We start from the raw sequence: 13,277 nt of genomic DNA, 5'->3' as shown, positions 1-13,277 counted from the left end.
AAATGAAAGAAGAGAAAATTCTGAGTTCATAAATTCAAATGTACTACAACATTAAAATATACCAAGCGACAGACAAACAATTTTTACTATAATATTTCAGCGTTTATTAAAACGATCGCAGTCGGGTTTTAGTTTTCAACTTTATCTTGTTATTTAGGTACCTACTTACTTATATTATTTTAGAACTTTTTCGATCAAAACATTTCCAAGACCTAGCTATTTTTCCCCGTTGTAAAGATTTCATGTAGATAATGTTAAAAACTCAAACATATATTTTAATGTCTAGATTTCTTTCAGCAAAAAAATACTTAGGTAACTAAATAGATTTATATCCTTTTTGATGTTCACAAAATTAGTTTCCATAAAACTTACAGCCTTTCAATTATTAATAAATCCGTAGTTTGAAATATTATTTGTGCTTTAAAATATATAATAAAACACCGCACGTAAATTGCCAACCATAAACAATTATTTATAGATCAATCAGCAAATCTACAATTCTACAGAAGTCTACAGCATGTTTATTTATTTATCCGCTTATCCCCATAAAGCTCAACTTCGCGAAAGCTACTGAGTCGGCGCGAAATGATATCGAGAGAGGGGGGCAGTCACCTCTTGGATGTCAGACGGGGTGGCTGTGTCACTTTTCTGCCCAAATACATCGCGATGTCAGCATAAACTGTCGAAATTATTTACGTAAACAATACTTTTAACTTATATAATCATAAAAATAAATATTAAAATGGATTGAAATGAAGTTGTCTCGTGTGAATAATCTGCTTGTGTTGCAAAAAGTGATGTGTGAAATGCAAAGTGTTAGGTGGTGTTAGTAATCACTAATAAGTGGTGTCAAGTATGGTCGCGGGTGCAATTATAGTAGGAGACAAACGTGCATGGAACCAGTTCAAGTCGGTGGTGCTTTTGCATCTTTTGTTTACTTTTCACGTGATAAAAGGTGAGTAAAAAAGCTTAAGTGTGCCCTTTCGCCAATTAAGTTGCTCTTGGAAGTCTTGAACGATATAAATGGAACTGATAAGAAGCTCGTTCTGCTTTAACATATTTCGGAGAAAAAGATTAAGGTTTAATTTGTTCTTTTAATTAAACTAACTCCCAGTGGATCGGAGATTTAATTGGCTCACTTTCAAAAAGTAACTTTTCCAAAGCTTTTCATAGATAGGAACACAAACTTTTTCAGTTATTTTAAGGTCTGATTTCATATTGGTCCTAACTCCTACCTAAGTACCTACCTATTTAGAAATTTTTAATTCAATACCTATTAAATATCGCTTAAATTTCTTACCATTAGAAAGTTTGACAGGTAAATTTATATTATAGTTTTGGTACTGATCAGGAATTGAACCCATACCCTTCTGGTTAACGCGCATGCGTGTCACAGGTACACAGGTGTACCTACTACACCAACAAGTATAACTATAGACTAGGTAACTACTTCGATGTAAGTACCTATCAAACATCTATTTGGCCTACCTAGGCATGACATTGCACATAATAATTATTGTAGTCGTACGTTACGATTTGATTTATCACCACAGGGAATAAGGAGTAAGGACCTTTATGCAAGCAAACTATTATTATATCTACCTAATTATATCTACCTATTTAATAATTGTTAGCTTTTGGACCTTTATTGGATAGGGGTACTTACATTTTCTTCCCCCTTCTCTTCCAAAAGCCCAAAGTCGGGCCCCAAGGATCAAAGAGCATCCAGCTGACACAATAGTCGGGAGAAGCGACCCTGCCACATTGCGCTGCGTGGCTGAAGGCAAGCCCAAACCCACCATCCAGTGGTACAAGGACGGCCTACCACTTGCGCCCATCGACCATCCCCACAGGGTCTTGCTAGAAGATGGACTGTTATTTCTGAGGTAAGTTGAGCATGGATTTCCTTTAGGTAAACTTGGAGGATGGACCTTCTTCAGCCAGGACAACTTCAGTTTTAATATTTAAAGACACTTTTATTTTCCGTTAGAAGATGCACGACAAAACATGGTTGCACGCAGGACAGACCACAAACAATGAAACAACTACAGACACTACAGACAACCAGAAATTCTGGGTTGCCATAATACAGTTCAACAAATATGATAGAATTAATTAGTAGGTACGCTAGACGATTGCTTGGACTGCCAAGTATCACGAGTCTATAAATGAATAAGCGAATGAACTTTGGAGACTCAAAATTTGGTCATAAATATTGTAGTAATCGAAAATTTTAAGCGCAATGTTCTCGAGACTTGCAATAATTGATGCGATATGCGCAAACCATCATTACGAGGGTCACAATTAATTTTATTGGCAGCATGGGTTCTGATCCTTAGTAAAACGGAAAAATTGTACAGGCTCCAGTAAACCATGACCAATCCACTCGTTCTAAAATAAAGCTGTTTAGCACGATTTCATTCGTCATTGGCTGCTTATTTCAAAAATATTGAAGCCTGGTGTATATGTTAGTCCAGTGAATTAACCCAAAAGATTTGCTTTTTTAGCCAATAAGATCCATTTTGCTATCGCATTTATGGCATCAAAGTTTGAAAAATTCTTGGGAAATTCTTATATTTGTGTGCATAGTATGCGATTTTACGTCTCACTACACGACGCGTCGCGTCGAAACACACAATAAGTTCAGAGTAAAATGGCCCTAAAAATCGTTCTTTCAAAGTTAAATATTCAGTAACACCTATTTTAATTCCATAAGTTTTACGCTTGGGGCGCTGGTTTTTTACATAATATATGGACGAACTTGAGCTTTAAAACAACAGTTAGTTACATTTTACTTTAACGCTGAAATGTTTTGGCGCTCAATTATAATCTATCAACGTTGGCGAGATGTACAATTTCATACTAAGGACATAGCTCAAAAAGTATCTGAAAAACCGAAACCGAAACCGAACATTTTCCTCGTGCAGTCTTGTTGATATACAGCATAGCCGCTTATGCGATGCATGAACGTTTATGACGGCAACTAATCATGTTTTACGGGATTTCACCTCCAGGAGTGTAGCTTATCTTCCCTTTATGACGTCATTTTGGTTTTAGGGTTATGCGAAGTAAGAAGGAGAGCGATGAGGGCGTGTACTGGTGCGTTGCTCGTAACACGGTCGGGGAAGCGGTTAGCAAGAACGCCACCCTCACCATTTCAGGTATGAATAACTAATAGCTTCAAAATTCTAAGTCTAATTCTATTCTATCGTTTTATTGAACACGAAGACGAAGTTTTAGTAATTTTCTAACTTGGGTAATAAATGTAAGTACCTATTAGGTAGGAATGCTAGTGTACAAACTAATTTAGTAAAACAAGTAAAAGTTTTCAATAAAAGGGTCTTTTTATTTTGTAGAACAATCTACTTAATGAAATATTAATTCGTTAAATTTCGTATTTAAGTAAGTACAAAATTAAAACAATTAAGCGGTTCTTAATTAAGTTAATTAGGTAGATACGCTTTGAAATTGTTCCTATTTGGTAAGTATTTTTGAATTAAAATATAAAATTAAGTAAGTAATATAATAAACGGAGAACTTTCAGTAATTACCCAAGTCTGCAAAAAGTGCACATGTGCTGAAGCTACTCAAAATGTACCCAGGAGACGTTTTAAACACTTTGAAAATACTGCGCTCAGTCTCTAGCGTTTACTTGAAGTTTTAATATTGTTCTGTACAATGAACTTAAGCAAGAGTGGTCATTAGCATAATGTAGAATATAATATTCTTAACCTGAACTTCAAGTACCTAAGTACTTAGGAGAAATAAATACAAATTGTTAGAAAAAAATTATTTAATATTTGATACTAATTGTGATTTATGAATCTGCTATAATATATGGAATGCCCTTCTGACTTTCGTTTTACTCGCCAGTTACAATATTGGAACCTTGAAAAGAAGACTGAATATTCGCCTTTTAGGCCGATGCGCTGCACCTTAGGCTGCATTATCACTTACTAATTATTTAATTAATTAATTATTATTAGAGTGTAATTGCAGTTAAGCGCATACCTATTCAGTTAAAAAAAACTAAAAACATTGACTTTACACAGCATCAGCACACAGATTGTTAAACGATCCTATGAATGGTCGTATACACGTGTACATAATACCTTGATCCTCGTATAAATTGCCCCAGTAAACTCTCAACTGCCCTATAAATCTCAACTCACGTAGCTCGAATTATTTTGGATGAATTCTGGTAACGCAACGCTCGTAGTCTGAACCTACGCTTTGGGCCGTGTAGTTCTCGACAAAGGCGTCCCGTGGTCGACAGTCGTAGTCCTATCTATAAGAGCGCACTTTGACTTTGCTTAGACTTAAGAGGGCTCTCTCCGTCACTCGTTTCATACAATCGTAGTTCCAATTTCATTTGAATATTAAGCTACCAAAGTCCATGAAATTTTGCAGACATATTCTAGAAACTAATATCTATGTCTGTGGTTTTCCAGATTTCTGTTAAAATATTCGGTTTCAAAGTTACGCGGTCTTAAAAGTTTCATACAAATCTTTGAGCCCCTGTAATTTTAAAACTACATATTTTTAGAAAAATCTAAAACACCACAGACACAGATATTAGTTTCTAGTATATGTCTGCAAAATTTCATGGACTTTGGTTGCTTAATATTCAAATGAAATTGGAACTACGATTGTATGAAACGAGTGACGGAGAGAGCCCTGTTAAGACATTGTTTAAACGAGACAGCGCTATACTGCTGACATAAAACCGTCTCGTTTTAACTGAAGCTTAAGTCTAAGTAAAGTCAAAGTCGCTCTATAGATCTGAGCCTTAGATGCAATGCACACCTGCAGTTGAGCCGAGGTGCAGCAATTTGTTTTTGTCATGCCAATTTCAACAGTATGTCAAATTGCACAAAGCTCAGTTTAACTTGTCATTAAAAGAAAGTTTTGCTACAGCTCTACTTCATGGGATCTTTGAGTTTAATGATGGTTTTTCCAAGCTCCCAAGTTCCACATGATTTTTATAAGAATGAAGCAAATAAAGCGACGTATCACGTATCTATTTGCTGAGCTATATGTATGTGATTTAATCATCAATTTAGTTATATACTGTGGAAAACTTAGGCTGAGATCTATAGAGCGTACTTTGTCTTTGCTCAGACTTAAGTTTCAGTAAAAACGAGACAGATTTATGCCAGTGACATAACGCTGTCTCGCTTTAACAATGTCATAAGTCTAAGCTAAGTCAAAGTGCGCTCTACAAATCTCAGCCTTAGAGAGATCTTTCTTTGCAGTTTTGCGGGATGATTTTAGAAGTGAACCTAGAGATATAAGAGTAGCTAGCGGTGAACCAGCATTACTAGAATGTTCATCCCCGAGAGGAGTTCCCGACCCTTCAGTACATTGGACAAAAGATGGACACACTTTAGATGTTGAAGTTAATGGAAGGTACTCGTATCAAAAAATATTTTAGGTTTCTCTAAATGAGGTTGTGGTAGTTGCTTTAAAAAATATAATAGGTAAATAAAAATATGATTTGATATTAATTTCTCAGAACAATAAAACATTGATTCATATTGAGTTGACATTATATTTTGTTTGGGAACTGCCCTAATTGTTATTTAGTACAACTCTATCCAAAGTACGATTATAATTAAACATGTAATATACCAAAAAATACTGCAAGTCACCTCACGCGAGGAAACTATAATGTTTAAGAAAATCAAAATGTACTGTGTCCGAACTTCAATCGTTTATTTGCAGGATAACGATAATAGATGGTGGTAATTTGAAGATTCTAGAAAGTATTCCGTCAGACAGCGGCGTGTATAGATGTGTGGCGTCCAACGTGGCAGGGGAAAGACAATCGCGTCCTGCCACGTTACTCGTGTTACGAAGACCGCATTTTCTAGTGAAACCCAATAACATAACGGCGCTAATAGGACAGAACATCGAGTTTCATTGCCAAGTAAGTACAGTACCCGGCAGGAAATATTTCACATCGAACGTTAGAAAGAGATAAAGGTTTCGTAAAGTGTTGTCTCTGTCACTGAGAACGATGAAATGTCACGTAGGTGTGAGTGACAGAGACGACGCTCTATGAAGCAGAAATCTCTTCCTAAAGTTTGTAAAGATGTGCAATATTTCCTACCGGGTAGGTACTGTAATTAATTACAGAGAAGGTTTAGTTTGATTTCTACAGTTAAATTAGATCAGTCATAATTTTACTTCGATGAAAAATACTAAAAATTAGTTACTTTAATTACTCTATTTAATGGTATCGTAAGTTATTTATATTATGGTAAAAGCGAACCAAAATTCAGTTGCATGTTTTAAAGATTAATGATGATGAAGCATTTTGTTATTAATTATTCAACACCTTAACGGCGCGACTTGCTATAGAATTTTAATTTTTAAGTGACCGACTTTAGCTGTGCCTATCTTTAGTACATCACGAACGTAACGTATATTTAATTCTACGATTGTACTGTATACTATATTTTAAGGTTGATTAAGAATACCTACTATTTTAACAGGGCTCTCTCCGTCACTCGTTTCATACAATCGTAGTACCAATTTCATTTGAATACAATTTTTTTTTTATTCACTATAGGCAAGCGCTTGACCACAATCACACCTGATGGAAAGTGATGATGTGGTTTAAGATGGGACGCGTTTACCTAGAAGGTGCCTATTCACTCTTGTTTTAAAGATACCCGGATTGTAAGTAAATTGTACTAAGCAACCAAAGTCCATGTGCAGACATATTCTAGAAACTAATATCTGTGTATGTGGTGTTTTAGATTTTTCTAAAAATATGTAGTTTTAAAATTACAGGGGCTCAAAGATTTGTATGAAAATTTTTAAGACCGCGTAACTTTGAAACCGAATATTTTAACAGAAATCTGGAAAACCAGAGACATAGATATTAGTTTCTAGAACATAGATATGTCTGCAAAATTTTATGGACCTTGGTTGCTTAATATTCAAATGAAATTGGAACTACGATTGTATGAAACGAGTGACGGAGAGAGCCCTCTTAAGATTTCGAATTTTAAATCTAAAATAGTGGCCACTTTTGCAATATTTTCTAATTCTTTCGAATCGACTTGGATATGTACATATTACACTACTATATTATTCATCTTTTTGTGTATTTTATTTGACTTTATTTCAACTTTATTTGAATGGTACACTTCTTCCGCTTACTTTACTATTATTTCCTCTACCCGTTGCCTGTTTTAACGATAAGACTGATTAACTACCTATCTCGTACCAATTACCTACTTACGTATAGTGGTACAATGAAATGAGTACCTACTTATCTACTTTACTATACTTTTTTTTTACTTTATGTATTTTCTTCTGTGTTTTTAAATTAAAGAGAAAGCATTTCGTTTTAGGCATCACCAGAGGCAGATGTATCTGTAACATGGTCACGAGATAAGGGGTCATTATCGCCGTACGCAATAATACGTCGAGGGTCGCTGAGGATAGATAGGGTTGTTGAGTCGGACGGAGGGACCTATACGTGTAGAGCTGAAAGCCAGGCTGGATATAGCGTGGCTAGTGCATCATTGACTGTTCATTGTTAGTACTCATGTTAGATTGTTTTTTTTTTTTTTATTCTAATATTTTTAAGGGGCTTTTATAGGTGTCCTATATGCCAGCCCCATCGGTACAATCTAAATTAAAATTAAACTAGGTTTGGTTTATATCTAAAACTACAACAATTTGAGAGAATCAGTAACAAATTCATACACTTTCATTGCCGAAACGCTCAAAGGTTTGTTTAAAATACAGTTGAAAATACCAATATTCATACAATTTAAATTTAGTTCACACATTATGTGTTAGATTGTTAATTAGTGACATATCAGCCGTTCCTTATTTATAGGATTTTGTATACCAATTTTTTTTAATAGACTAATTGTTTGTTATACTTACATATTATTTTTCAAAATCTCATTTGGATCATTTGCTAAAAAAATCAATAGTCAAAAAAGATATTTACGAATCGCTTTGAGAAATTATATAAATCCTTTGTTCAACCATCGAGTTTTATGAAATATTTTTACTATTTATGTATTTTAGCTTTGCCACATTTCACAAGAGTCCCTTCTGACCAAACAGCATGGGAAGGAGAATCTGTTTCATTTCAATGCGAAGCCGATGGTATGCCAAAGCCTATTGTATTCTGGACTATGGAAGGCTCTCAAGTAGGTTATAGATATTAATAATTTTTAATAAAATTAATTTATTATGAATGTCGGCGTTTGCTAGAAGCCCTTGGCTTCGGTCATAGCTTTGGCCCATTTTGGCCAAGATTTGGCTGGAGGTGGTTTTTTTTTGGCTGAAAATGCAGAAGCCAAAGCCAAAAAGGTCGGACCCAAGCAAATTATTTCTAGAACAATTTCTAAGTGATATATTCCTTTCTCAACAGGAACTTGTCTTCCCAAATTCGGATCATGGAACGGGGTCTCTTTATTTGGATCGAGTGCTTACACAACACGCTGGTAGACTGACTTGTGTTGCTGTTAGTGCAGCAGGGAGTGCTCTACATACGGCAACTTTGCAAGTAAGTTATACAACTTGTCTATCGACAATAGGTTGTCTTAATAGCTCTTTATTTGGTCTTAAGACTCACGAAGATTGAAGTATTTTAGGTACATATAAACACACTTTAAAATGTTTTAATTTCGTAGGTCTTGAGAAGAGAAGCCAACTCTTTTACTGGGCATTCTGAAACATCGTCTCCGTCTCCTGAATATGGTGATAAACCACAAAACCATCCACCAATGACACAATATGAGCTTGTTCAGGCACGTCGATATCTTCAACAAGATGTGTTAGCTTTGAGACGTGTAGAAGGAATATCTTCAACCACATTGAAAATTGTTTGGGATGTAAGTTTGCATAATCTGAAATGTATTAGGCATCAAGTTTATTTCGTTCTGACAATTCAATCAAATCTTAGAGCTCCATCAGATGCTCAGATGCACGCTTGATGTGCAGTTGAACTTATCGGCTTTTGATTTCAGGTATTAACAGATTACAACGAATATTTAGAAGGTGTAAAAATATGGTTCAACGGCACCTCTTTAAACCGCCAACACGCTGTAGACTTCCAAAATGTACACCAGACAAATAACTCTCTAGAAAGTTTCATCGAATTAACAAAGTATGATAATTTTACAATGACGACAGTTCATAACAGTGGTTCGTCGAGCCATTTATTAACAGGGTTGATGCCGTACGCTAAATATAACATATTTTTGATGCCATTTTACAAATTGCTGTTAGGCAAACCGTCCAACATGAAGAGTGGTCTTACGGAAGAAGACAGTAAGTTTGAGAAACACTTTAATATCAATACAAAAATTAGCAAATTGCTCTTACTTTAGGTTGGGTTTGTTTTAGTTCCAACGGCACCTCCACAAAATGTTTCGGCGGGGGTTATTAACGCTACTTCAGCTTGGATACGTTGGGAACCACCTCCTATACATACGTGGAATGGTGAACTTGCCGGTTACTTGGTAAGTTTACTATCATTAAAATTTATACTAACCATTAACTGTCCGGCATGTTGCGATTCGGCTCGCATATCAGCCATTGTAGATTGATGGTAGGTAATAGGTATACATCAGACATCTTCATGCAAGTATCAACGACAACAGTACAAAATTTTGACTCAATCGAATGAACGGAACACAGGTAACGAACAGCCAGACAGACGAACATTAATTTTGTATAATATCTACATAAAAAAATTTGCTTTACTCACATTTGTTTACTCACACTAATCTAAGTAATACATTGATTAACACAAGTCAGATGGGTTAGCGAGGGTAGCATTAAAACTCTTGATGATCATGTTCGATCTTCTTCGAATGAAGATAAAGGACTGAATTTCATCAATTGCTTGATCTGTACTCACGATGATATAATGCACAAACAGATTGAGGTGCGCGTAGGTGGTAGCAGCAACGGTCGGGTGGTAGGTCAGATGTCACTTGGCGCACGAACGCGTGCTGCAGCCGCCAGTTCCCTGCGCGCTGGTGGAAGGTACAGCGCACGCGCAGCCGCCGTCACGCGACGTGGCCATGGACCCTTTAGCACGCCCACCCAAATACACATGCTGCCAACGCAGTCTCAGAGACATTACGTGCAGTAAGTACATCAGCCTTATTACATTCATTTTGACGTTACTATTATGCATAACATTTTTTCCAAATTTACTATCCCATTTTAATTGTTGTTTTATTCAATATAGTGTTTTATTTGCCAGTGATTTCATCTGCATGGATTAAGGTTTTTAAACATTCTGGAAATTCTTTTCTTTTTAGGACAAAAAGTAGCTTATGTTCGTTTTCAGGATGCAAGCTATTTCTGTGCCAAAAAGATGATATCTGCGATTTCATCTATGTTGATCTAGGTTTTTTCAAAATCTCGTGGAAACTCTTTGACTTTCTAGGTCAAAAACTAGTCAATATTCATCCCCGGGATGATAAAATAGCTAACCGCTGTGGAAAGATAGCAAACAGACAGATAGATATACATTCGCATTTATAGTATTAGTATTAGTAAAGGATCGATTTATATGTTATCTTATACCCGTTAATTCTTCAATTAATGTTCGCATTTACTACGCACTTACTCTAACAAGTTTAAATAGCAGCAACTTTGTTTCAGAACGGAACCTGCGACTGATAAAGCAATATTGTCAATGTTCCAAGAAACTTGGCTTCTAGTGCTAACTTTGTTTCTATTAGCAATTATAGTGGTAGGGGGAGTTGTTATTGTTTACTTACGGCGAAGGCAGACTAAACAGCGAAAGAGTCACAATACAGCAAGTAAGTTCCATGGATATTTTTGGTTAAGTTATTAGCATTTTAACTTTTAAAGGCTTCTTTATTTATTTTGCGGTTAGTGAAATTACTTAATTAATATAATCTGAGCGTTTTGTTGCTATTTTTCAAATATCTTGTAACAGTGTTTCGAAAGATAATTCTAAAATGCATTTTTAGGTACTCCAATAACTAATACTCAATGTTTGTTGGGTAAAGAAGCTGTATGGCTTCGTGAAAGGCCCTTGTTTGAAGGGTCAAATGAACCAAGAATAGAAATATTGAATTGCCACCAAAGCTTACTGCACAGTAAGTTTGATTACGTTTTAATGTGCTTACTAGTATAGGATTGTATTATATACAGCAACTTATTGATTAACGTACGTTTTAGGTGGCCATACTATAGGTACTATGGCTATGGAGGCTGAGTATAGTTTGCCACAACACACTAGTGCAGTCAATATGATGTCTCATGAAGACAATAGAAGGCACCCTCCGGAACCTTATGCATCTAGCGCTATTTATACTGAATTAAACTATCAGGTATTTTGCAGGCATTGTACTATGTAAACATTTGTGTCACTTTATTGAACAAGTAGGAATAATTAAACAATAGTTGCAGGATCATACAGATGCTGAAGATTCTTGTATAAAATGTGCAGTTAGTCCAGAATCATATGATAATAGTATGGCAAGATCATTTGCTGATAGCAATCAATACTCCAATGAAGAATGTTCTACTTGTTGTCGAAGTAGTAGTTCAACTTTAACAAAAGATTACAGTGAAATGACCAAATGTGGGAATGAAGGAGACGATATTCAAGAGTTGTCATTAGATGAATGTCCGTCATGTAAAACAACTCAATCTCGATCATCTAGTCATCATGATGGAAATAAAGAGTGGACAGCGATTGCTGATGTAGAGTATGACTATCCCCAATGGCAATGGCTGGGTAGAGAAAATAGTTTTAGGCAAATGGCTCAAGACTCAAAACATTCCAGTCAAGGGAGGCGAAGTGAACAAAATTGTAGAATGAATTTATGCGATATTCTTCCACCGCCGCCATATGAAAGGTAAGTTTTAGGAGTTTTTGAACTGATATAGAAATTCCAGTCGATCTCATTTAATATTTATTGTGCAATTGTTGCAGAGAATCACCGTACAGGGAAATGCATGCGTTCACCACAAATTCTGGTACATCAGGTTGTTCGGGTCACACATACCGGAGTTAATTTAGTACATTTTAAAATATCATTAGAAAGTAATAAAAGCAATACTAAGCTTAGGGACAATGTACATAAACAATGTAAAAAGGTTGTCGAAATTTTAGGTAAGGAATTTGGAGGATTGTTACACCGCTTTAAACTATTGTTTTGCTAAAATTTAACGATTGATATAATAATTTTGAAATCTGATAGGTCCTACTGGAGAAAAATGTTCAATGTACTGGAGAAAAATTTATGACTGCTAAAACATAATTATACATTAATACACTGAAATAGTAATTCAAACCTAAAAGCGGTGGGGAAGATGGTACTCTTAAAGGTTGTAGCTTTGTGGATGTGTTTACATTATAGACTGCCATATTATTACGTAACTAATGTAGTCATTACATAGTTTACCTTTCTCTAGTGACTGTGATATAGTATAATTTTGATTGATTTTAATTTTGTACATAATTTGAAATGTTTGATATCCTTATACAATTTTACCCTTATTCTATTTATTGTGTGTAGTTTAACAAATTACTGAAAATGGACTTAACTGTTTATTGTTAACATTAAAATGATCACTGTAGAGTTTTGTACAACCCGGATATAATAGATCTTAAAAAGCTGTTTGTATATTTTGATGACTCAGGAACCGGATTAAAGTACTACATTTCTATGAAGTTGTTTTATTTCTTACCTGATTTATTTTTGTTAATGTATAAAGCGGATCAAAGTCTCAAGATTTTTTGTATTTTATGTCAAGCAGCAACAAGAGCAAATGATATGGTGCTGAATAATAAGTTATCCAATAAAATAGTCATTCGCAAGTAATCAAAACACTTCTAAACTGGCAAATAGCTTGTTAATCATGTACGACACATTACTAATGGCATTTAAGAGGGCTCTCTCCATCACCCGTTTCATACAAACGTAGTTCCAATTTCATTTGAATATTAAGCAACCAAAGTCCATGAAATTTTGCAGACATATTCTGGAAACTAATATCTAATGGCTAATAACTAAGTCTATGGTTTTCCAAATTTCTGTTAAAATATTCGGTTTCAAAGTTACGCGGTCTTAAAAATTTTCATACAAATCTTTGAGCCCCTGTAATTTTAAAACTACATATTTAAAAAAAATCTAAAACACCACAGGCACAGATATTAGTTTCTAGAATATGTCTGCAAAATTTCATGGACTTTGGTTGCTTACTATTCAAATGAAATTGGAACTACGATTGTATGAAGCGAGTGACGG

The 13,277-nt window shown here is 35.1% G+C and overlaps 1 protein-coding gene across 2 annotated transcripts; it reads left to right on the top strand.

Annotated features, from left to right (window-relative positions):
* Positions 1 to 618: 618 nt before the first annotated feature.
* On the top strand, positions 619 to 12,696 carry LOC123868796 (netrin receptor DCC-like). 2 transcript variants are annotated; one of them, XM_045911402.1, is made up of 17 exons: positions 619 to 955; positions 1,694 to 1,886; positions 3,058 to 3,161; positions 5,256 to 5,409; positions 5,725 to 5,929; positions 7,365 to 7,551; positions 8,056 to 8,180; positions 8,405 to 8,539; positions 8,667 to 8,867; positions 9,003 to 9,306; positions 9,382 to 9,497; positions 9,920 to 10,131; positions 10,654 to 10,814; positions 10,989 to 11,117; positions 11,200 to 11,351; positions 11,431 to 11,882; positions 11,960 to 12,696. In XM_045911402.1, exons 1-17 carry the CDS (start codon positions 856 to 858, stop codon positions 12,039 to 12,041), a joined length of 3,012 nt encoding a protein of 1,003 aa, XP_045767358.1. In that variant the 5' UTR covers positions 619 to 855; the 3' UTR covers positions 12,042 to 12,696. The 2 variants fall into 2 exon arrangements, with proteins under 2 accessions (XP_045767358.1, XP_045767357.1); XM_045911401.1 differs by having other exon boundaries at positions 11,425 to 11,882.
* Positions 12,697 to 13,277: the final 581 nt, after the last annotated feature.

Source organism: Maniola jurtina, chromosome 10, assembly GCF_905333055.1.
Source record: "Maniola jurtina chromosome 10, ilManJurt1.1, whole genome shotgun sequence".
Classification (NCBI taxonomy): Eukaryota; Metazoa; Arthropoda; class Insecta; order Lepidoptera; family Nymphalidae; genus Maniola; species Maniola jurtina.
The sequence above is the reverse complement of the archived record's forward strand: the minus strand, read 5'-3'. Positions and strand labels throughout refer to the sequence as shown.

Excerpts from the sequence above, each read along its gene's own strand:
- LOC123868796 (XM_045911401.1), top strand. The coding sequence starts at position 856 with ATGGTCGCGGGTGCAATTATAGTAGGAGACAAACGTGCATGGAACCAG. Across the intron at positions 7,552-8,055 it reads TGCATCATTGACTGTTCATT|CTTTGCCACATTTCACAAGA; the intron begins GTTAGTACTCAT and ends TATGTATTTTAG. Across the intron at positions 11,352-11,424 it reads ATACTGAATTAAACTATCAG|TTGCAGGATCATACAGATGC; the intron begins GTATTTTGCAGG and ends ATTAAACAATAG.